The sequence below is a fragment of the Suillus clintonianus genome (genome assembly GCF_016758775.1).
Source record: "Suillus clintonianus strain FC179 chromosome Unknown DEU56scaffold_17, whole genome shotgun sequence".
Lineage (NCBI taxonomy): Eukaryota > Fungi > Basidiomycota > Agaricomycetes > Boletales > Suillaceae > Suillus > Suillus clintonianus.
The window spans coordinates 281,258-305,142 of record NW_024539241.1 but is presented as its reverse complement, the minus strand read 5'-3'; the positions used below and the strand labels follow the sequence as shown (position 1 = coordinate 305,142).

At 49.4% G+C, this 23,885-nt stretch overlaps 6 protein-coding genes across 6 annotated transcripts; 1 reads left to right on the top strand and 5 right to left on the bottom strand.

Annotated features, from left to right (window-relative positions):
* Positions 1–2,127: 2,127 nt before the first annotated feature.
* Positions 2,128–3,360, bottom strand: DEU56DRAFT_731872 (uncharacterized protein; the record flags this gene model as incomplete). Its single annotated transcript, XM_041348241.1, has 1 exon — positions 2,128–3,360. One exon carries the CDS (start codon positions 3,358–3,360, stop codon positions 2,128–2,130), a length of 1,233 nt encoding a protein of 410 aa, XP_041211200.1.
* Positions 3,361–7,253: 3,893 nt separating this feature from the next.
* Positions 7,254–8,570, top strand: DEU56DRAFT_731953 (uncharacterized protein; the record flags this gene model as incomplete). The annotated part of the gene is made up of 5 exons (XM_041348246.1): positions 7,254–7,388; positions 7,447–7,665; positions 7,719–7,821; positions 7,872–8,322; positions 8,378–8,570. Coding segments are annotated over 5 exons (1,101 nt in total), but the record flags the coding sequence as incomplete, so codon positions are not given.
* A 924-nt stretch (positions 8,571–9,494) lies between these two features.
* On the bottom strand, positions 9,495–10,920 carry DEU56DRAFT_731990 (uncharacterized protein; the record flags this gene model as incomplete). The annotated part of the gene is made up of 5 exons (XM_041348248.1): positions 9,495–9,902; positions 9,952–10,203; positions 10,259–10,450; positions 10,506–10,703; positions 10,750–10,920. Coding segments are annotated over 5 exons (1,221 nt in total), but the record flags the coding sequence as incomplete, so codon positions are not given.
* A 1,350-nt stretch (positions 10,921–12,270) lies between these two features.
* DEU56DRAFT_853593 (uncharacterized protein) lies at positions 12,271–15,276 on the bottom strand. The gene is made up of 13 exons (XM_041355228.1): positions 14,604–15,276; positions 14,500–14,553; positions 14,374–14,449; positions 14,044–14,320; positions 13,961–13,985; positions 13,760–13,848; positions 13,625–13,708; positions 13,535–13,576; positions 13,458–13,478; positions 13,160–13,407; positions 12,934–13,110; positions 12,796–12,887; positions 12,271–12,747 (listed from the first exon to the last, which is right to left on the bottom strand). Exons 1-13 carry the CDS (start codon positions 15,128–15,130, stop codon positions 12,543–12,545), a joined length of 1,917 nt encoding a protein of 638 aa, XP_041211197.1. The 5' UTR covers positions 15,131–15,276; the 3' UTR covers positions 12,271–12,542.
* Positions 15,277–16,238: 962 nt separating this feature from the next.
* Positions 16,239–17,423, bottom strand: DEU56DRAFT_853591 (alpha/beta hydrolase fold-domain-containing protein; the record flags this gene model as incomplete). Its single annotated transcript, XM_041355227.1, has 5 exons — positions 16,239–16,641; positions 16,687–16,775; positions 16,822–16,984; positions 17,036–17,095; positions 17,144–17,423. The coding sequence occupies 5 exons, from the start codon at positions 17,421–17,423 to the stop codon at positions 16,241–16,243; spliced, it is 993 nt and encodes a 330-aa protein (XP_041211196.1).
* Positions 17,424–21,760: 4,337 nt separating this feature from the next.
* DEU56DRAFT_184534 (uncharacterized protein) lies at positions 21,761–23,111 on the bottom strand. Its single transcript, XM_041344964.1, has 3 exons — positions 22,831–23,111; positions 22,302–22,775; positions 21,761–22,249 (listed from the first exon to the last, which is right to left on the bottom strand). The coding sequence occupies exons 1-3, from the start codon at positions 22,846–22,848 to the stop codon at positions 21,935–21,937; spliced, it is 807 nt and encodes a 268-aa protein (XP_041211195.1). The 5' UTR covers positions 22,849–23,111; the 3' UTR covers positions 21,761–21,934.
* Positions 23,112–23,885: the final 774 nt, after the last annotated feature.

The window sequence follows — 23,885 nt, the reverse complement described above, 5'->3', positions numbered from 1 at the left end:
CCGAACATGAGGAAAATGGGGTTCCAAGTGACTGATGATGCCCGATAAGTAAGAATCGACTGAGCGCGGTTGAATGTGATGCGACATGAAGGTCACATAATACGATAGCGTGTCGGGAGTGGGATCAATAGGGAGATGATGTTGCGCACAGAAGGTGAGATAAGAATTCAAATGGGATGAATATGCACGGCAGGTAGAGTTATCGAGAGACATTCCCAAGAGAATTGAGCGCTCATGAATAAGACGCTCAAGAGACCAGGTATCCCGTGAGGGCTGCCTGGAATTAGGTGACACGTGGATCATTTTTTGGCTGCCCCCAGCGTATTCCGAGGGGGTGAAAAAGGAAGGACCGAAATCCCAGGAGAGGCACGTTCTGCCTCAAAATTCTTCCAACGAGATAAACGGTCTGCCACCACATTATCGACACCGGGAATGTGAAAAACCCGGAAGTCAAGTTGAGCATTGATGATAGCATCCACCGATACCATCAACAGCCAATTGTATGGCGGGAGAGCTGCCAAAGAGTTGAACATGGCCACCGTATTAAGGTTGTCGGTGAAAATTGCGACACGTGCATCTGGATGAAGACGCGTGGAAGCGTCAAGTATTGCCGCGGTTACTGCCAAGGCTTCAAAATAGAAAATTGACCCAGTCGGAGCTGATCCAGGAATGCGCGACTGGAAGCCGAGATTTAAGGAAGGGAACCAATACGCAAGACCATCTCCTGAGGCATCGGTATAAACCCGCAGGACATCATCCGGTAAGTTTCGGAAATTCCAAGAAACAGATTTGAAGAAGTAGATTCCTTCAACCGACCGCAGATGGTCAACAACCCAAGCAAGCTCTCGAACCACGTCTCTATTGACCCAAATGAGAGCTTTTGACACCAATTTTCCCGCTGTCTTAGCATATAGCGCAGACAAACCTGGCCGAAGGAGAGGATAGACATTGAGAGCCCAGTTTAGCCACCCGGCTAGACGCTGAAAATCACGAAGAGAACGACGTGCTCCCCTCTGCGCAAAGTCCAAAAGAGCTTGAATAAGCTGAGTGCGAGAGTCATCTGACATTCGAGCTCGCATGAGATTGGGATCAACGTCAAAACCTATGATGGGTAGTTCAAGACCAAAGATTTGTTTTCGTTCTTCGTGAGGAAGGCCAATAGCATCCCATAAACGGAGAAGTTTGACAAGATTTCGAGGTAGGAGCTTTTTGTATGGCATATAGAGTTCGAGGTCACGTTTGTCGTCAAAGGAAAATGAGTCGTCAACATAGATGTACAGGAAGTGGATGAGAATTTTGAAAATCGCGATCCAAATGACGAGAGACATAAACGCGTGATAGATTCGTTGAGATGCTCTTCCTCCAAATACGTTTCTGCGGTCAACGAAACGACGACCCTGAAAGCTGACAATCTGTTTAATCTGCCATAAGGGATGCATGGGCATATGCCGGTAAGCTTCTGACACGTCCGCCTTCCAAAGGTTGAGTTGGGCATAAGGCCGTGAACGACGAAAAACGCGCAAGCCATTAGCCAAGTCCTGGACGTTATCGAGGGTGACTCCAGCAATATCATCGTGCGAGATCATCGCATTCAGAGCATACTTCCCAGCACTATGATCGGTTACCAGTCGATGCTTGGCGGTTCCCGGTTTGGGCACAGCGTGAATGGGCATGCTGTACATTCCCGGTAGCAGATCTGGTCCGAATGCCTGAGAATAACGCCCTACTTCAACTTCTTTATCAATCTGCGTCTGTAGAAACTCCCTTTCCGCATCGTTCTTTGGTGGCCGATCCGAATTATCGAAAATTAGAGGCCATTCTCCCGTATGTGTGTCTGCGAAGGGCCAAAAACCCTCACGCAGTCCGACACACACTGAGCGAACAAAGGCCGGGTTTGGATGATCAGCAAGAAGGGATTCAAACACGTCAACTTTGATAGGAGTGGAGACATTGAACAACAAAGGATGAGAATGTATGGTGTCCAAAGCACTTTGATTCGAGAATTCGCGAGGAGGTGGTCGAGGCATGGGAGCAGCTGACTCAGTCCAGAGAGCCGTCCGACTACAAGCTGACATCCTCGAGTTCCACACACCCTTTCTGCGAAACCGCTGACCGAGCGCGATATTCCTATTTAGCTCCTCCTTTGTTTGGGCACTCCGATTTACGATGTGCCCCTCGACATCCTCTTCGATCACAGCAGTGGGCAAACCTACACTCGCTATCGGACCTCTGACAGGTTCCTCGATTCCATTTATGGCAGGGATCATCCCTTCCCCCATTTCCGTCTCTCCGATTCGTTCTTCCCCCGGCAATAGATGCGGATGAGGAGGAATTGGAACCAACGCCAAAGGAGGTGAGGAAGGTCGTTCGAAGATGCTCAAATTGGGAATGATCAGTGAGGCGTAAGTTTCTTTGCATGGCCACCTGATTTCGGACGGAACGGTCAAACTCGATAATGCGCGAGTGGAGTCGTATTTCCATTGCGTGGAAGAGTCGGCTGAGGTAGGTATTATATTGGGAGAATTCATTCCTTCGTTGAGGGAAGACGAAGGCAATAGCCTCGATGTACATGGCGAAGGCAATATTGTGGTCGGAGGATGTCTTAATTCCCCCCGACGACTTGGCAACTCGGAGGGCAAGTTCAATCTCGTCATCAATGACGTGGGTTTGCTTTGGATCCAACTCGGTGGTGTGAGCTGAGTCGAGGACTTTGGCAAGGTCGACGTATTTCCAACGCACGACATTAAGCCATTCGCTGGGAGGGAAAGGTGGACATCCTGGTGTGGATAAGATGTTACTGACGACACTTTTTGGATCGGCGGCAAAGTTATCGAGTTGGCGGTAGGTCTCTCTGATATCCTGAGGTAGAGAGGCAAGTGCCGTGGATCGCGACTGCGACCAAGGGAACTTGCTGACGTCGACTGTTTTGGCACGCTTTGACGAGGGCTGATCATCATCCTCTGAATCAGTGTCATCTCTGGCTTTCTTTCCTCTAGCTTCGGTTTCTTCGATTTCACTGGCCCCCCTATTCTCTCGCTGAGCTTCCTCTTCGTGATCCGAGACCCTAGACTGTTGTCCTCGTTCGGCTGCTCGATTCTTTGAGGAATCAATACTGTCGAGCATCCCGATGAAGACATCAAGGGCATCATCGATATTTCTTCCACCTCGGACGGACGGTGAGTCGAGGAGGATTTCCCGGATGGCAAAGACCGTGTTGGCCTTTCCATTATGTCCGAGACGATACTGGTTGATGAGTTCACTGCATCGTTCAACACAGGTAAGATCTGATGAACTCTGCGATTGTTCTTCGACGGATGACGAGAGGGTTTGGGAGATTGTTGTTTCACCATTATCAGTCATGAAGAAAAGATTTTCTGATGAGAACGAAGTGATGTATTGAATCAAAAGTAGCTAGCGAGGCGACGGTACCCGTTAGAAAGAGGCCTGCGCGAACCAACTGAACATTAGCTTACCTAGCGAGGCGACGGTACACGTTAGAAAGAGGGCAGCCTCAATTCTGCCCGAAGTCGCCCGCTAAGTAAGCCTTACTCCACCATAGGAGGACGGAGCATGAAAAAAGGGATTTTCAAATCCCAACGAACACGTGGAAGGTGCGCAGGCCTGCACCGAGCACGCCCACTGAGAGTGGGGTTCATTTGAGTCAGACTCAAACGAGGGACACGTCGCTCGCGACGACGCTGGTATCACGCGGTCCATTAGCTTAGTATAAATAAAATTAAACCCAATGCAATTGGATGAAGGAATCACTGCGTTTAACGCGTGATTTGACAAAGTTGCACAAATCCACCAAAATAAACCTAGTTTACCTTAGTCATAGCCCTCGACAACATGCCTTCAACGCTGCTTCGTCTCTACACAGCTAACCTTGAATAGACAACCAGCGCCGACCAATTCACACCCCATGACTAGACGGCTGTATCAAAATGTAACTACATGTGACAACCCTCGGAATATATAGCGAGTTTCACTCACTATCTGCGAGATATTTGTGCCATATGACCACCCGAAAATTGCTGGTATGATCTCACATATGGATAGGGCGTTTAACGCCAGGGCTGAGGGTTTCGTCGCAAATATTTGCCCAAGTCCGTTCGGTTTGTTGACTGACTTGTTCTTTGACTACCACCACATCAACGAAGACTCGGAAAACCTGAACGTATGGCCAGAAACGAGGTGAGGACCATTTTATGACATGGGGTTTCAGTTACTGATCATCATTTGACATTAACTAGGCTGTCAATAAAAGTACTCTATCAAATCGTCGTGAGGTGCCATGTAAATGCGATGTGTGCCTTGCAAAAGATCCAAATGGCCAACTGGTATCGACGGCAGCCTTTCAACAACACCAGCGTGACCAGAGCATCAACCGATCTGCTCTGGCTCAGCGTGCACGCGGGGGATCAGCTCGAGGAGCAACTCGCGCTTTCACTAGAGCACCTATCTTCCAGCGTGGGCGTGGTCTCTCGCGGCCACCAGTCTCAGCTCCTGCAGTCCGTGTACTGCCTTCCACTTCCACTGGTCAAGCACCGTCGACTGGCCAAGCATCAGGAACTTCTGGACCATCTCGAGCGGGCTGCAGTCTCCCCAGAAACCTCTGGTCATTTGAGTAAGTTCTGAACCTCAATATTTGTACGCGATTTTTGATGATTGTCTCAGCGATGATAAAGAGGACTTTTCTATGGACATAGATGCCAGCATGGACTCGCATTTGCCTGACTTTGAGCCTGCAGAATTGGTTGTCGCTGCCACGTCTTCTCACCTTCCGCCAGCCCCTCAAGATTCCCATATTAACTCGACCCCGTCTGTCATTCTTCCATCGTGTCTTCCTCCTGCAGCCATGACATCGAGCCTCTCTCAACAAGCACCATCACCTATGCAGTCAGATGACAGACGACTTACTTCGCCTGAGCCTCTCATACAGTCTCCACCAAAGCGCAGGAGAATGATGTCTATGCAGCCCACTATAGCTCTCGATGCCGAGTCTACCTTCGTCGCAGCTCGTGATGCAAGACCAGCATCTCCGGTTCGACAAATGACTGAGCAACGTGATCTCGGTCTTTATGATGATCCCGACGACTTTGACGACATTCATAATGATCCCCTCTCACACAACTCTGCCTTTGACGGTGATGAAGATGAGGGGGTTGATATAATAGTGCCCCCTGCAGGCATTCAGGTTTCCCATGATGAAGACACCGGTGTGAATCACAAGCGCCCTACATCGTACCCACCTCCTCAACCACTACGTGACATTTACCTAGGGTGTCATGAGACATGGTGGGCACGGGTCATCATCGCTCTCGTTGCGTTCCTGCACACAAAGCACCGGCTGTCATTCCGTGGTTGTGCGCTGCTCCTTTTTTGTCTAAACACGATCTTCACGACTCTGGCTCTCCTTCCGAGCACCCAAAACCTTCCATTGACACTTAATACTGTCATTCACAGGCTCGATCTTGACGACCGGTTTACAATTCACCCAGCATGCAAGAGCTGCCATCGGATTTTCTCTACTAATATTGATATTGATTCATCATGTCCAGATTGCAACACCAAACTATTTAAGCCTGTCTCGGATAACGTGTTCCAACGGATAACGGGTCGCCGACCCAAGCGCCCACCTCCAGTCTGTGCTACACCCATACACCTACCCTCATCACTTCTAGTCGACTTTCTCGCACGTGCGGAAATCGAGAAGGCATGCGATTCATGGAAACAACGAGCTCGTGTTCCCGGGAAAATAAATGATATTTCTGAAGGGCGTGTTTGGTCCTCTCTCAAAGACAAGGAAGGAAACCCTTTTTTCTCCAGGGACTCGACGTCTGAGGAGTTGCACCTCGGAATAACTATGAGCCTTGATTGGTGAGTGACCTTATGTTTTCGACGTAGACTGATCAGCATCGTCTGTAGGTTCACTCGCAAGACGAGTGTTTATGGCCCCAGTCACTCGTCCGGTGTCATGTCAATGTGTGTTTCCAACCTTCCTCGTGCACTCAGGTATGTGTCGAATAACCGTCTTCAACATCTGCTCAATTTCTACTATGAGACAGGTACCGCGCTGAAAACCTACTTGTGGGGTTTATGACTCCCGGGCCCACGGAACCATCAGGAGCGCAGCTCCAGAATTATATGAAGTTAATTGTTGATGATCTTTTGAACTTGTACGACAACGGAGTGGTGTACTATACACCAGCATTTCCCCAAGGTGCGTGGCGGGGCCTTGGTCTATCATCTTGCATTGTCTCACTGGCATCTTTTTAGGTCGCCGTGTTCGTGTGGCCTTGCTAGCTGTTGTTTGCGATCACCCAGCCATGTGTAAAATGGGAGGTTTCGCAGATCACAGCCACAACGAGGCACCATGCAACAAATGTCACGTCGATCAGGCATCGATTTTTTCGGACGAATCTCTTCGAAATCGTAAGGCTTTCTTATCTAATCCTAACACTTATTTTAACCTCTTCTACCCAGAGTTTCCTCCTCGAACGAGTGAGGATCACCGCCGGAATTGTTTTAAAGAACGTTCCTTGGAAACAGACGAAGAGCGTGATGAGTTCTTCAAGACACATGGCGCACGATGGACCGAACTCGCCCGACTTCCATACTTTGACCTCGTGCGCTGTATGATTATCGACCCCATGCACAACCTATTTCTTGGTTTGTTTTTAACGTCGTTTAGGGTTGTTCTTACTGATCCAAATGGATTTCTAGGGATCGTGAAAACTCTTTGGTACTCTCAATGGATTCAGACTTCGGCACTACGAAAATCTACTGATAAGAGGGCACGAGAGCTAGATGTCATACATAGGTTCCTGGCAACGGTACGTACTTCCTTAACCTGCGCTTCGATGACCTCATCACAGAGTTAGTTTGAGGTCCCTCTCTGGGCTGGTAAACTGCCCTCTCGAGTAGGTGAACCTGCTGGTGGTTCCCTGTCAGCGGATGAGTACAAACTCGCAGCCACATATACGTGGCCGATTATCGTGAGTTCTGTTCACTTTCAAGCTAACATCTTATGGGTTTGTTTTTGGAAGATCCCGATAGTCTGGGAAACGTACCTGGCGGAAGCAACGGAGGACTATAACAACGCGAAGAAACGATTTCCGAAGGCTCAGGAGGCACACAACAAGAAGCTCGATGAGTGGAAAGCTCGGAAAGCTGGTGCAAGCTCCACGCACGCTTCGAAGAAACGGAAGGCTGATGCCGAGCCGAAGCCACCAAAAGACCCCCATCCACGCTTGCACCCCGACGAACCTATCAACCTCCTTCGCCTTTCAACAGCGCTGAAGATCTTTTGCGGAAGTTCCGTCAGCGAGGACCTTCTCCCACGAGCATCAACCCTTTTCCAAGACTTCCTGTTCGAATATCGACGAGTACATCTACTTTCCTACCCACACTTAATATACTAACTCATATCAAACTATCATACAGCTTTATGGTGCTAAGGCTATGAAGCCAAACTTCCACTGGGCCGTCCATATCGAGGAGCAGATTCGAGATTTCGGACCCGTTTATAACTTCTGGACCTTCCTTTCCGAACGACTCAACAAACTCCTCAAGAGTTCTAACTCAAATAACTGGACTACAGGCGGGCAGCTGGAAATCTCAATGATGCGAGAATTCACCCGAGGGATGCGGATGGATGCACTTGTACGTATGCCGCTACCCGCTCTAAAACAGACTGAACAATATCGACTCCTCAGGCTCGTACGGTCCTCGATCAATCAAATATTTCAATCGAAAAGGTAATTTTCCAGAATATCCTAGGGGAAAGGGAGGAAGCAGTTGGTACCGTGCAGGATGCGAGTGCGGAAGAGGACATTATAAATGATGGTATGTTCCGCTTCTCATTAAAGTTATCTTACTCACGTCAGATATAGATTTACAAGGGTTTATGCATGTCCAAGTTGGACCAGCGACATCAAGAAATCAGGAACTGCTAACGGATTCTGCTCGCCTTGCGCTGCTCACGGCCTACAACAAAGCTCAACCTCGTGTCCATTTTCTGCTTGATCGGAACCCTCCTCCGCGCACAGTTCCTCTTCACGATCATGCTGTTTTTTATCGTTATGCAATTCTCGATGGTCGTCGTATCACTCCTACATCACAAAGCAAGCGTGATTCTTCAGGCTCGTCTCTCGTTAAGGTCAAGTGGGACGGAGAAGCATGGTATGGTGAGGTTGTTCGCATTTTTCAGCATCCACAGCCTGGGCTATCAGATCCTGCAACAGAACATCTGCTTGCGGAATTCCGTTGGATGAAGGAGGTTCCGCTCTCGCCAGTTGCTGATGACCCTTGGAGTGATTTGTGAGTATGTTGTTTATTTTTGTTATATATACCGCTCATCCTTAGTACTTCAAAGCCCTGAACTAGATGTTATGTGTTTTAAACTCAATGAATATTGGTCTCCCAATGAGCAGCCCTCTCCCCCTGCCGTCCTTCCCTTTGATCAAATCCTGTGTCAGATTGCCAGAGGTGTCGTTGAGTCATCTATCCCTCCTTTATGGATCACAACATCACTCGATCGTGTCAGTGGATTTTTACTTGATCTCTGAAGATGTTTCGAAGTCTAATAATATACACAGCATCTGTCATAGAGCGAGTCCGTGAGCTCTCAGTCTATAGTCTATTGATCCTGCATTTGAAGGTGCGCGTCCAGCCAAGTCCCAAGAAATGTTACCTCGTGCAATGACTATGCTAGTGTCCCACTCGTCATGTCCGCTTGATCACCATCGCTTCCCTCAATCGCTGCCCTCAATACCTCGCACCTCCGAGTCATCAGCAGCTTCAGGACCCTCACCTAGACTCGAGGCTACGTTTCGCCAGCTCAACTTCACCAACCACATCACGAAGCCGGATGACGATGGTGTGCTGTGATCGACTCTGAAGACTACCACCGCTTCATGGTAGCTGTCATGAAGACGATGTTTTGGTGAGTTCCTATGTGTTTCAACACCGTGAACGCTACGAAGACCTTTTCCCAGCTGTTGAAAGTCCCTCAACCGAGTGTATCAGTACCCAATTCAGTCTACAAGCCTTGCGACGCCGTGGACGACGCTGACTTCAAGGTGCTTTGGCAGAGATGTTTACGAGCATACCATTTCCATCCAGCCCGATGATGCATCCGCAGAGCCCACCCGAGTTTCTCTCAAATCCATCTCTTCAGGCCACTTCAACATAGCTCGTGTCACAGCGCCCTACTCCTTCCCTTCCTGCGTCACGCGTGATGAACACCATGGAACGCCTACACGTGTTCTCAGCGTCAGGAACCAAGACTACGTTGGCTGTCGCAGAGTCCAACGTACAGCCCGTGCGATGCCAAGTTACTGTGTGTGGTGATATCCACGGTCAATTTGTGCGTTCCTGTTTATTCTTGTAATCTGGACCGCTGATCTTGCTCTTAGTCTATAGTCTATCAATCTGGCATTTGAAGGTGCGTGTTCGGCCTTGTCCCAAGAAATGAAATGTGATCTCCGCCGTCAATACCAGTCATCAGCAGCTCCGTCTCCATCACCTGTATGGTCACCCTCACTCGTGCCATTGTCCTCAGCTCCCACATTGACATCCCCTTCAGCTTCACGTGCAGCATCAACATCCCCCTCAATTTCTGGTCCCTCACCTGCAGCATCACGATCACGTTCGGCTTCGAAGCCAGTTGGATTCCCATATTTCCCCCAGTCCTTGAGACGTTCTTCAAGGAGACGCTCCTTTCGCGCTTCAGTGAGCCACTCGAGATCGATTCCGAAGTCGTATGGTGATACCTTCGGGATGTCGGCGTCAGTAGAGCATCGCATGGAACCTCTCACTCGGATCGAGAACTTCTCGCGTTCCTTGGCACTCTTGCCGGTCCACCAAATATTGCGTAAGTTCTCAAAAACTTTGCTTTGCTAACAAACTAATGAGTTAAATAATAAAGAAATCAAGTTCAAGACATACTGCAAGACTCCTCCACTGCGGGTGGATGACTTCAAGCAGTTTAAGGTGTGATGTTGGTGTCTCGGGACCAAATCCTGCTAAGGTTGCCATTCGACGCTTCCAGTCATCGTATGTCTCTGACTCGTCCGCGTCCTCGGGTCCAGATGCTTCATCTGACATGTGGTCAGGGATGATAAGCGGAGATGGGTCTATGCCACCATTCTGTGCCTTGTATTCTTCAATGACGACATTGGATAGCAAATTTCCTGCTTTCTGTATGCCGAAGTTGTCAGTCAATTTGACATGCAACAGTAAGCCCTTTCTTGACCTCCTTGCGACGGTTGGACCACCGAGTTGTGCGCTGATTAATCTCGAGTGCAGTTCCACGCTCGGGATCTGTCTCCGCTCTCAATTTCGACTTGAATCCTCTGAATGTTTCCTTGGCAAAATGAACGAGCGTGGATTTATTCCATCGGATCTTCTTCATTTTGAGGAACTTCGGCCAGTCGTCTTTGTCTTTCTGTTCTCGCAGCATGGTCAAGTGAGTCTTCAATGTCACATGGACAGGTACTTACTTGCATTTCGCTCCAGGTGATGTTGGCTACCTTGTGGAATATCTCAATGTTTGTAGGGTCCTGCACATCACTCGCGAAATCTGGTGTGTAGTAAACCTCGCCTGTATCTGCATTTTGACGTTCTCCTTCAGATGGTGATGGCCATTTGTCTATTGCCTTGACGCCGCATATCCTCCGAAACATTATCGTGATTTGCGCCTGTAAGGATGTGAGTTTTCTGAATGCTTGCACTTCGTAGGCTTACCTTTAAGTATTTCCTTGCGTCTTTGCCATCTTTTGAGAGCAGGTTCTTGGGCTTTGACACATCTTCACGAGTTTCATCCTCGTCTTCATCTTCGTCTGCCATGCCATCATGTTCTGCTTCTGTCCTGCGGTACACTCCCCGTCGTCTGGCAACAGCAGTACCCCCTCTCCCGAACCGTGCAGTAGAAGCACTGGCATGTCGGCTGGGTCGTGTTGCACCAGAACCTTCAAGTGCATCAAGTCGATCACGATCTTCGAGTTGGTCATCTCGAATACTGCGAACAAGGTCTGTGAGTTCGGCCAAGTCCGACAGCTCTGGTGGCTCAGAGGTTCGTTGTACACTGCTTGACAGTGGCCTAGATAAACTATCATCAGAGTCTGACCCTGAACGTCGATGGTAGGATTCGCGTGACTGCGTGCCAGAGCGGCTGCGAGATCTTGGCCTCCTGGCATTCCTGCTCCGTACAAGGGGTGACCCAGATCGACTCTCGCGCTGCCGTCGGCCATTACTGCAGAGTATATGTGAGCCTGTAGGTGCATATATGCACAGTGTTTACTTACCTTTGCCTTACAGTGCCTCTTCCATCATTTCCTCGCCGGCCTCGAGCGTCTCGACATGCCACAACTCCTGCCCGATGTGCCCCATTTGATTGGGCAAGGAGCACAGGGTCGATCGAAGAATCGGGTATCGGTGGAGGCTGTGAGGCAGCATCTTTCCAGATCTGAAGCTGGGCTGGTTGTGGGATTTGGAGCCAACGTTGAGGGTCGTAGCCTGTTGGACATGGTAAGCCAGACATGCTGGATTGAGGGGCTCAGACGATGAGGATAGCGGATGATGGGCAGAGCTTATTTGACGCGTCGAGGGGGTGTAGCATATATGCGCGCCACGTGATTGTATTACTCTATCAAATCAGTATCCGTTTTGATCAGTATCACATGGCTTGTTTGACCTGGGTCTAGGTCACCTAAGACTGGCTAGCTATCACATAAAACGGCCACAAAATCGGAGCAAAACAAAGGTTGTACTGATGGACTTCATACATATAGTTTAGCCTTGGACTACATCACCTTGCCACAGCCAGCTAGATGTTCGAGCAAGTCAATTTGTTGTCATTTAGATAGTTCATAGTTATAGAGTTAGCCGTACATAGCTAATATGCGAGACACTGGACTTGTCATGGGTTCAAGCTGATGCAACGTGACCATGTTCTCACATTTTTTCATACTACAAATACTCGCTGGCTACACCCAGTGAATCATCGAATTGCGGCAGGTTGGCGGCAGGAGAACTTTGGTTTGACTCCTCGCGCAGTTGCAGGTAGTAGGTAGGCAAGGAGAAACGTTATTTGTGAGATGCTGTGAAATTATATAATGATGAGCGCTATGTGAGAAATACGAGACGATGAGCAACGTAATAGATTCCTCGATACAAATTCGACACACGAAGTAGACTACTGTAAGTCTGTAACTAGCTGGGTATATAAGCCCTGTTGTAGAAGAGCCTAGATCCTGACTTACAAAACACCGTTCAGACTAACTCAGATGCTATACATCCGCTCTCTTGATTCAAGTGGACTAGCGAGAAACATCGACAAGGAGATGACAATACACAAGAACTTGATGTGAAGCTGAGACAGTTTTGTGCTGTTTTCCATGTGCCGTTTTCCATTCGAAACTACTGAAGTGGAAACATAGCCGAGTCCGTACTATGAAGCAAGCCGTCAATAGACGCATCATCATTTTCCCTCTTGAGACAAAGAATATAACAACATCACTGCAATTAGACTACCCAGATCAGACAATAGAGGGGGTGGTGACCCGCGACACTCGTTCTATGATCCAGGACCTCAAGCGGGAAACGTGAAAATCGTTGGCTGCCAGTACGAGCCACGTCGCTAGGCACAAGATGGCGAACCAAACGGGAGATGCAATCGAGACGACGACAACGTCAGCAGTGCGGAAAATCAGGACGGACAATGCAGCAGCAAAGAACACCATTCTGTCAAAGTATGAGCTACTGATCCGTGGAATGCAACTGGAAACGCACGCCCAAATCAGAAGTCCAAACGGCAGACTCAGCATGAGGGCAAGGCTCTCGAGGCCGAGCATAGAACGGGACATCCCTAGCATGAAAAAGGCCTATGGACATGGTGAATACAAGTCATAAAATAGAAAGGGAACTTACCACATCTTCAGCGGAGCGTCGCCGGGTGTCATTAACTTGTCTAGCTAATATCAGTGAGACCACTAATGAGCCCATGACGCAGAGGGTGGACAGATATGCTAGAAGGGTCGTGGTCATTTGAGCCTGGACAGATTGAACAGCAAGAAAGCTGATATCAACAGCAAGCATCACAGTGGACTGAGATGGTGATTAATTGCGTGACAATATGAAACTAAGTACAACTCACATATATTGTGTATCCATTCCATTCAATGGTGAGCCTATCGATAAAGTTCTTCCACCGCGGCTGAACAACAAGTTCGTCAACCCATATCCTATGAATAGCCTTGCTTTGAGCATCGAATGATCCAAATAGAATAACATTCATGAACCGAAGGATCCCTTTCGAGCGCGCATTGGGATTTCCGTACAACGATTGGTCTACATCAAGTCGGGCGCCTGGTTGTCCGCAAAAATTCACAAACTTGGCGTTGCCTAGCGGGCAGTCAGGAAATGGGGTGTATAGACTACTGGCCTAAGCTCACAAAAAAGTCTCGTGAATCGAGCTGAAATCGGCAAACATATCAGGAGCAGTGAACTGACCTTTTATGGTCAGACTCACCGACGATCCACACGGAGTGCTCACGCTCCTTGTTAGCACTGCCTGAAATAACAATCAACAACAACAACCCTGCATCAAGGAATCATTCACCCATGAGAAGATCCACAAGGCCGAGCATACTTGCTACCTCATCCGAAGCAAAAGGTGCTAGGCATGTTTCAGAAGTGATATTTTCTGTTACGGGTCAATCTTCCAGGGCGTGAAACAATTTTGTTCTTCACCCACCTGCCTGAGCGAGCATGACTATTTCTTTGAGTTGCACGACGACATTTTCCGGGAGGGAGCGTTTGTTTGGAAATAGTTCGATATGTCTCCTGTCAATATCATGATATGTAAATCGTGAGAGGTAAAGGACTGTAAGAAAGCGTGAGTGCGTGTACTTCGGTCGGGTGAGGGAACAACCATACTTCTAGGAGCTGTGCGGACCAGTACTGCGATTCAAGTGCATACCCTAGGAGCAACGCAATTACAGAAGTTCAAATAGAAAAAACTCCACGAAAAGAACTCACTGACGTGGCTTTCGTGCTCTACGCCTCGAACTTTGTTTATGAGGAAATCAGATGTGTGGTCTTGGAACCAGAAAATGACACGTTTGTTGTGATCAACAAAGTAGTAGCCCCACTTTTCTGCGCCATCATTTGTGATGAGCTCCAACGCTAGTTCGACGAGTGGATGTATGTCATTGCTAATGTTTGCCTCGTGCACTTTTCTGTGTGCCTCCTCGACAGCTGCGCTTGCTTTGGCAGCAATTACAGGATCTCGAACATTGGCATCAGTGAAAACTCTCTAGTGCGCGGTATGAACACTTCAAGCCATGTAGAAGTAGGCGGTAGACGTACTTCTTTCGGATGATAGAAGAACAAAGCCCCTTCAGGGTGTGTGAGCGGCTCCCACCCTGCTACAGCAACAGGTTCCCTACAATCGCATTTCAATTTCATCGCTGGCTCTCTCGCTAGCATGCTTACTTTGAACAGTCCAAAGGACCTTTCTTGACCTTAAACGCTGCACGCACATCTTTACTACGAGCATGAATTAGAACACCAACACACTCGAAATATCATTTGCCTACACTGTGACATGCCTGTCGTATCGCCTGACTTGTGGTCCGGGTACAATGGGAGTTAGGGTGATATGTACTGGCGCCGCAGGATGCGGTGGCGTGGCGACACTCATGGGGTTGTAAATGTTGGGCTCAGGCATAGACATTGGTACCGGTGGGGCAGAAGACGTGAGGGGAGACTGTGCATTATAAGCTACGTTAATCGGCCTTTCATTAAGTTCGCTGCGAGTTGAAAACTGAAGGCTCGTTCCAGGTTGGGACCCTTGACTTTGCAGAGGTGCTTCGAGCAACGGCACTGCGAGGGTGGCCGAAGGCGTCGGCCTGTCTTGATTGGTTACTGGCTGATTTAGAGAGCTCAATGCTAAACCGGGACGTTCTCGAAAATCCCGTTCCCTTCCATTAAAGACAGTTTGATAGTGTCGGATCAGTCTCAGCAGGACAGAGAGGAGACTCCTGTACGACTGAAATGCGGCTGTCTTGACAAAGTGCCCCAACCAGGAAATGAAGATGCGAATGTATCGACCATGCATGATCATTATTGAAGTAGAGCCAAGAACAGGAACTAGGGAACTTTGCCCCGTAGTGGCCGAGAAGTAGTAGAAACAATAAGTGGTCTTGGACTCGGAGGGGGTAGGATAATGAGCGTTCGGTCCAGTGACTTCTTACATATGTACATATGGTGATTGGCACAGGTGTGTGTCAGGACTCGGCAACGGAGAAGCACCGCTCGGGGCTTAGCTAATGATAAGGTTGATTTTAAGACCAAGTCGCTAGCCATTTCCTTGATTATCATAACACTCTCCACCTGTGTATCACAATAGCATCACTCAGTCATATCCATCGAACACAAGGTTATCCGAGTCGGTCAGTGAAACAATTGCTCTTCGGACCGTGCGGTTCTAACTCACGATGCATTCCCATGCCTTTTTACGAGATACGGCTTCGTTCTTGTAGACCACTCCACATGGAGAGGGTCATTTGTGCGATGGCTGATCCCATATACTTTCCTCCATATTCGGTGATCGAAGTGCTCTGGGGCTGTCATATCAGTACGCCCCCGTCACGGTGTATCATTATACGAGAGAGCTTGTATTGTATCTGCCAACCAATAGCACTGCTGTTCTGTTTTTGATTCGCTGATCCAGTGCTGGGATTGTCAGAATTGTATAGCAGAGGGCTGGACGAGCCAGCCCCCTGACTTGACGGTGCCGCAATGTTTCCAGCTGGACCTGGTTAAATGCTGTAGCCAGCTGGTCGTAAACAATTCAGCTGCCGTGATTTCTTCATTTTCAACCCAGGGTCCATATTCATGCATGAATTCAATGGTCGGCCTCCTCTGGCACGCTCACTTCGATATGCTATCACCCGCTGCCTTGATGGCGCAATCAGCTTGCTATTTCCAACTCAGTGCAGCGTCCATCCCAAGAATTTGACGCGATGCTCTTGACCTCTGCATGCACCCCAAGACACTTAAACCTCTCGCCATGGGCGGTTCCTTCATCGCGCAGAATATCGAGCTTACAGACGCCAATGTATACCGATGGGATGATCTTGGTAAGCTGTCTTATAATATAACCAGCGGCCTTCGCATTCAATGCAACTGTACACAATGCATCACTTTTCTTCGTCACGCTCACATCAGTACCCTATGCCGCTTTGAAAGCATCACCCACTGCCCTGATGGCATCGTCAGCTTGCTGCTTCCCAACCTTCAGTGCAGCATCCAACCCAAGAATCAAATGCGGTGCTCTTGGATACACCTTTACCTCTACCTGTACCCCAAGTGACTTTAACTTCTCGCCATACGCAATCCCTTCATCTCGCAGAATATCGAGTTCACAGACACCAATGAATGCAGGCGGGACCTTGGCAAGCAAATCATCCGATGCGAAGATGGGCGAGCTGTCTGGCTCGGCCCAGGTCGCAGGATCAGGAAGGTACATGTTGCGGACCCACATCATCTGCCCTTCGCACAGCCAGACAGTGTTCTGGCACTCTTTCCAAGACGGGTATCGCCCGTCAGCGACGGATGCCGTGTTGTCCGTCACTGAAAGCAGGTGAGAGATAATCGTTTGTTATGCTCCAGGCTTACCAGGCACATGCAATAGCTGGAAGATGATGGGGATAGGAGGCGTGAGCTCTTGCGCCTTGAGACACGCGATTGCCGCTAAATTGCCGCCACTGACAAGAGTTGATGCTTCATCGTGCGGGATAAGACGCCACGCACCTGGACATCCCACCCACCGCGATCTTGTCCACGTTTGCATTAAATTCTGTCTTCCCCTTGTGATAGATGAATTTCAATGCGTCAATAGTGTCATCAACTGCTGCAGGATATGGGTTCTCGGGAGCTAAACGATAGTCCAAGGCCAACGACACGCAGTTGTTCTCTTGAACTCAGTTAAACTCCAGCCCGGACATCATCTTCGGTCAAACATCACCTTTGCATTGACGGGAGATGAATGAGTTGAGAGTGTCGATACCCCCAATCGTCCATCCGCCTGAGGACTCTCAGCTAAACATTCACCCGAATAAACACTAGTTCTCACCCCCATGGAGGTACAGCAGCACCGGCCATCCTTCAGGAGGAGGTGTTCCTTCGGGTATGAAAGCTCGAATCTTGCAGTTCTGCAAACTGATGTCCCTGACAGCCCCGACCGTCCTAACAGAGGAGCCACCGGGGACGGGGGGTGCCTTCCTGACATCTGGATGCCAAGGGACCGTGTACGGGGGCACGCGGTGCGCCATGTGGGCATTGTGGATGGCTACGTATTCAGGGTCGAGGCGGGGGAGAATGTCGGGGTGGATGGCGGAAGGAAGGTCTGACATGCTGATGGGGCTAAGGGGTGTAAGGTGCAATCGAGCACGATAGTCCCGTACAGCGAGTACTTGAGGGTCTTATTCTCACTATAGTCCCAGTCGAGGACACATGACGTGGATTATCATAATTGGCCTAGATAAGAGTTCTGAGCTGTACACGTCAGAAGACTGGTGTGTCTAGTAGTAGGAAGACCATTCACGGGACGAGAACCGTTCTTTCTGTAGGTTTTATTTGTCTCGAAGCACTTGCGAATGACAAGACCAACGAGATGAATTCTCAACGAGGGATCTTCCAGGGAGGTCAAGCGGCCGTTTGTCCAATTGATAGTGAAAAAACAATTACACAAGGAAAAGCGTTGGGGCGGCCAGGGTCAGGTCAATGTCGTGACAACAGTTGTGCTGTTAGCTTAGTTCAGCGTGTTCGGGCCCGGATGACAACAGGCATATCCGTTCTTCATAATACGATTTCTGAAAGTGCATAAACGGAAGAAGTAGGACAGCATTCTCCAGCGTTGATGACTCATGGAAAAATGGATGGCATCCACCTTTGTCATGTAGGTCACCGGAGGTTAATCGAGATCTAATCAGATTTCCCGGCAGATGACGACGAAGGGTTAATTGTAGATGGTGAGCAACCTCAACCCTCCATACACATCTTAGTAACTGCTTGGGATTAAACTCCAGGAACACTTCACAACATAGCGTTTAAATCATTCCGGGGCTGAGGAAGTTGTGGATGAGTCTGAGTGGCATTATGGACTCTGATGGATTACATGTATGCTGTGCGTATATTATTGACCATTGGCGTGCGGAGGAGATGCACAACAGAGGAAAAGTACGAGACGAGCCCACCATCGGATGGGTGGTGGCTGTGCAGCTGCTACACCAGCTGTGGTAGCATGAGTACCTGGGGCAGGGGGTGTCGCGGAAATCGAGGTGGTAGTAGGCTGAGTTTGTGATGACGATGCCTGGGTTTGGCCGTGCAACTGGCTTTGCTGCTGCGGCCGCGGCCGCGGAGCAACAACCAATGGCTGCAGATAAATTACTGAACAATGACGATGGGGAACGCACGCGAAGAAATACTTACCTTTCTAGATCTGCCATATAATATACAAGGGTCGACCATGCGAGGTTCGTGATAGAAGGGGTGCTGGAGTTCGGTTGCTCCATCGGTCTTGGAGGGAGAATGGCGGAACGGCGACGAAACGCCGCTGAACAGCTTACGTGGATTCAAAGAAAAGGCAGGACGGCGGGGGTCATGTGTGGAGGAATGGTGATGGGTACCGTGTGCTGCGGAGGACTGAGAGTACAAAGATTAGAACAAGAACTGGTCAACAGAAACATAAAACTCACCTGGGCGCCATCAAAAAATCCTGGCGGTATTCTGCGGGCAGGAATAGCTGGACGTCGCGTAGCATCTCTCTAGAATGTCTTTAAAATGACTGAAAAGCTTGGGAAACACGTCACGTACCGTTGTCAACAATTTTGGAGCTAGGGCCTGCAAGTGGGAGATTAGTATAGTAGTTACCAAAGAACCATGGGATTTACAGGGAGGAGGTCTTCAAAGCCAGCTTTTTTGATGATGGCGTGAATGTCCCATGTGTACAAATTTCCGCTGTCGCATCCAGTGACTAGCACTTTTCCATCAGCGGAAAGGGCTGCGGAGTGCACAGCATCTTCATGCTGGAGGGGTGGTCCGATCTGGAGATTGGTGTCGAGATTCCATAGACGTGTTGTATTATCAAATGATGTACTTGCAAAGAGGCGGTTGTTGGAAGACAAGGAGATGATGTTGATAATGGATGTGTGACCATCAAGTTTGGCAATCTGCTGCCAAGTGGCTGTGTCGAATATCCTAATCAGATATGTCCCGGAGATAAGCTTCTTTCCGTCCAATGTCCATGCCAAGCTCTGAACTGCATAATGATGATTGAGTGTGGTGATCAACTCGCCCGTCTCGCTATCCCAGATTTTGACTGCTGTCTCTTCGTCTCCACCTGTCGCGATTTTTTCGTTATCGGGCGAGTACATCACCGCGTTCACCCAATTTTGTCCGGTTTTGATTGTCAGGACAATTTCACCGCTCTTGGCATCCCATACTCTTGCTGTCCCATCCCAGGATCCACTCGCTACTCGCTTGCCATCTGCACTCCAGCACACTGTACACACAGCACTAATGTGTCCCGTCCATTTGGCGATGACCTTCCTCGTCTCGATGTCCCACAACCTCACTGGGCAGTCACTGCCTCCGCTTCCAGTTGCAACTGTCTTGCCGTTTGGAGACAATGCCATGCACCACACTTCTGCCTTACTCTCGTTTCGCCAGTCCTCGCCTATCTGTGCGCCGCTATCTAGGTCCCATAGTCGGAGTGAGCCGTCCAACGAACATGTGATTATCCGTCGTCCACTGCCAGGCAGATGGACAACACCTGAGACCCGTCTGGTATGGCCTTGAATCGTCTGGCGTGGCCTGATCGCTGGTGCCTTTCTGGTGAATGAAAACATCGTTTGCGCTGGGGATTCCGTACTGCAGTCCGGGGGACTATCTATGCGAGAGAGGTCTGCAGAGAATTTTCAATACGACCAGGTTATCCGGCAACGGCAATGATTTCTGGTGAGTCCAGAGGCCTATCTTCTTTCACGACGCTTGTCAGAAGCACATAAGTCATTTCTCACGAAACGGCTTACTCACGGAAATCCAGTCCTCGCCTAGACGACAGCTTCAAGACTGTATGTGCAGCACTTGCTGCGCCGTTATCCGAGGATATGCTAGATATCTTGGTGGGTTCCCGAAGTCGTTGGTGTAAGCAGGTGGATATGTCGCAGAAGAGCCTAGAACATTACTCACGAGGGAAGACCACCGTTTAGATAAACCCAGTGTTAAAATCACCAGCGATTGGTGGGCGTTTGGATTCGAGTCGAGAAAGTTTGGCATCCCTTTTTAAGGTGCGTCCCATGCATCATCATTGTGTTCGCTTCACAGCTTTATTTCTGTGTAGACACAGCGCTCAGGCCCGCGACCGGCGCTGTGTACATCTTCTCATACATAACGGACTTCATACTGGCGACAAAGTTTGACGGTGTTGTGCTTAGTCCGGGCACCTGTTTCGTGATCAAATTTCAGATTAGATCTTGGTGTCACCGCAGGACCATTTCAGCCGATCTGTGTGCTTGCCCACCCCTTGAACTTCAAGATAATGATCATCACAAATTCCAGACATCAGTCCAAAGCATCCGACGGGATGATGGGCAAGTTCTCTCCATCAGGGCGGTATGTGCTGCGGAACCACATGGGCATGGCTATTTTGACGCCGTCCTCCCGCGGCCGTGATGCGGCATTGACGCGGCACCAACGAGCCTTGACGCGGCCACTGACGCAGTGCAGACGAAGTTCCTATATGTTCTGCATTCGACTCCCACATCAAGTTGGACGCGTTCATGACCATTCCTTTGTGGATATTTTTTTCGTCATAGGGACATGTACTACTAGCTACATCAACCAATGACCATTTTCTTTCCCTCCCTCTCTGGGCCCTCCGAGTCTGTGGAGCACATCAACAATTAACATAGGACTGAATTAGCTGAACAGGATACCAATACTTCCCGAGACGAGCCAAAGCTCCTTTGCCAACACTATAATTGAGCGGTCAGCCATATCTCAGCCAGAGTCGCAGGTCAAACTTGTGTGAAGGGTAGCTGTGACGAGGCTGTGCCGCGGCACTGACGCGGCATGTATGAGGTTTGATGCGGCATGACGCGCATGTGACGCGGCATTGACGAGGCAGTTGACGCGGCATGGGCTATGGTTGATGCGGCATGAAGTGGGCCTTGACGCGGCACATGTAAGTGTGAAGGCTGACATTGGTGAAGATATTTGGGAAAACCTGTCCTGGTATAAGCAGTGCTTGACCCAGCTTGAATGAGGCTTGAAATGACATGATTGGGACTTAACTTGGTAGTAGTACGCGAGTATAGAGACTGTATTAGACTTTATAATGTAAGGTCGAGGCTGTACGGCCAGAGGACAAGCACTGTAAATATGGTGAGAAGTGAATGCAGCAGTCTAGGGCCTGTGCGCAGACGGACACTCACATGCTAATCGAAATCATTAATGAGGATATTCAAAGTGTTTGGAATTCAGTTTGAGCGACATAATAATGTTGTTTGAACCTCACAGTGCCGCGTCAATTTCACCTGGCCCGAACCACATCATCCGCCTTGGCTCAGCTAAATATTGTTCTACTCTTTCCAAGGCGGGTCAGTGATGAATGTCGTGATGTCGATCACTGGGAGCAGGTGAGAGACGATTTGGAACGTTCCATGATAGTGCTTGCTCAGTCGGCCGAAGCATTTTCAAAGGCAACCCGACATTTTTGACAAATTCGAGACAATAGTGATTATAAAAAAACGAGACGGATGAGATAGGTATCCGCGTGCTGTAGTGAGTGCACATCTGCGTGTAGGGAAGATGTACAGCAGAGACAAAGAATGAAACAGGTTTGCAATGAAAGGGGTCGTGGCTACGCGCTTGCCGCACCTGGAGCGGTAGTGCGATTGTCAAGAGCAGTAGGTATCGTGGACGTCGAGGGGGCGGTTGGCTGAGTCTGCAGTGACGACTCCTGGGTTTGGAACGGAGCTTGTGATTGATCTTGCTGCTGCTGTGTTGGTTGTACATTTCCATTGGCGTGTTGAGGAGACGCACAGCAGAGAAAAAGCACGAGATGGGCCAATAATCGGAGGGCAAGTGGATACGCAGGTCTTACACCTGGCGTGGCAGTATCATTAGGCTGAGCGTGTGGACGATCTGGTGGCGACCGCGGAGCAACAAACAATACCTGCATGGAGATCATCAGAAACCAAAAATTGACGCACTGGAGAAAGACACACCTCCCTGTCCCGCATTGGAGCCACTTCGACAACATGAGGACGCCATGGGCGTTGCGGGAGTTCTATTTCCTGGCTGGTGTGAGGTTGAGAGCGGAAGGGTGAGGACAAACGACCGATGAGTGCATCTGGACGTGAACCCGAATGTGTTGTGGGATGAGGTTCGGTTTCTTCGTCAGTGTTGAGTCGAAAACGGGGTAACAGCGAGGACAGTCGAGCGAGGAGCACATATGGATCTAAACGCGAAGGCGTGAAGGGTTGCTGAAGATCATTTGCTGCATCATCTTCAAGTGGTGAACGGTGAACGAGTGATGAAAGGCGACCGAGGAGCATACGTGGATGGAACCTGGAAGGCGTTGGGGTTTGGGAAAGTTCGGTCGCTTCAGCATTTTCGTGTCGAAAGCGGTGAAGGAGCGAGCAAAGGCGAGAGAGGAGTGCACTCGCAGAGGAATGAGGGTGGGCACCTGTTTCGGAGGACTAAGAGCACAGAGATCAGGATACGAACTAAGTAATAGAAATGCCGATAACGAACATGGACCTCGGCTTCCATGCTGTCAAAAAATCTAGGTGGGAGTTCATCGACATGACCCCCGAACTCGTCGTGACATCGCGTAGCATCAGCCTGCAATGTTAATGTTATAACTATTGAGCAGGTTCACAAACACTGCGCGTACTTCCAAAAATGACTTGTCACCGAGGGAAGAGCGGGGGGTTCGCTCTATTCCTGATGCCTTCTGATCGAGTCTGTCTTTTGGCCCAGGTGCCTAGCAACAGACATTATCGGTATCAGGTGAGAGAAAGACTGGGTGAGGTATTGACACTCACAATATTGCTACCAGCGGATAGTAGGTCTTCAAGGCCAGCTTCTTTGACGATGGCGTGAATGTCCCATGTGTACACATTTCCGCTTTTGCAACCAATGACTAGCACTTTTCCATCAGCGGAAAGGGCTGCGGACTCCATAATATCTTCATGCTGAAAGGGTGGTCCAATCTGGAGATTTGTGTCCAGATTCCATAGACGCGCTGTATTCCATGATACACTTGCAAGGAAGCGGTTATTTGGAGACAAGGAGATGTCATAGTGTGTGTGACCCTCAAGAACGGCAATCTGCTGCCAAGTGGCTGTGTCGAATATCCTAATCAGGTCAAATGAACCGGAGATAAGCTTCTTTCCATCCGATGTCCATGCCAAGCTGTAAACTGTCCAGTCGTGTTTGAGTGTAGTGATCAACTCGCCCGTCTTGCTATCCCAGATTTTGACTGCATCCGGGCCACCTGTCGCGATTTTTTTGTTATCGGGCGAGTACATCACCGCCCGCACCCAATTGTGCCCGGTTTTGATTGTCAGGACAGCTTCACCGCTGTTGACATCCCAGACTCTTGCTGTCCCATCCGAGGGTCCGCTTGCCACTCGCTTACCATCCGGGCTCCAGCACAATGACCAAACAATTCTGGTGTGTCCCATCAATTTGGCGCTTGCAATGACCTTCCCCGTCTCGATGTCCCATAACCTCACTGTCCCGTCATTGCTTCCGCTTGCAACTGTCTTGCCATTTGGAGACAATGACATGGACTGTATTCCTGC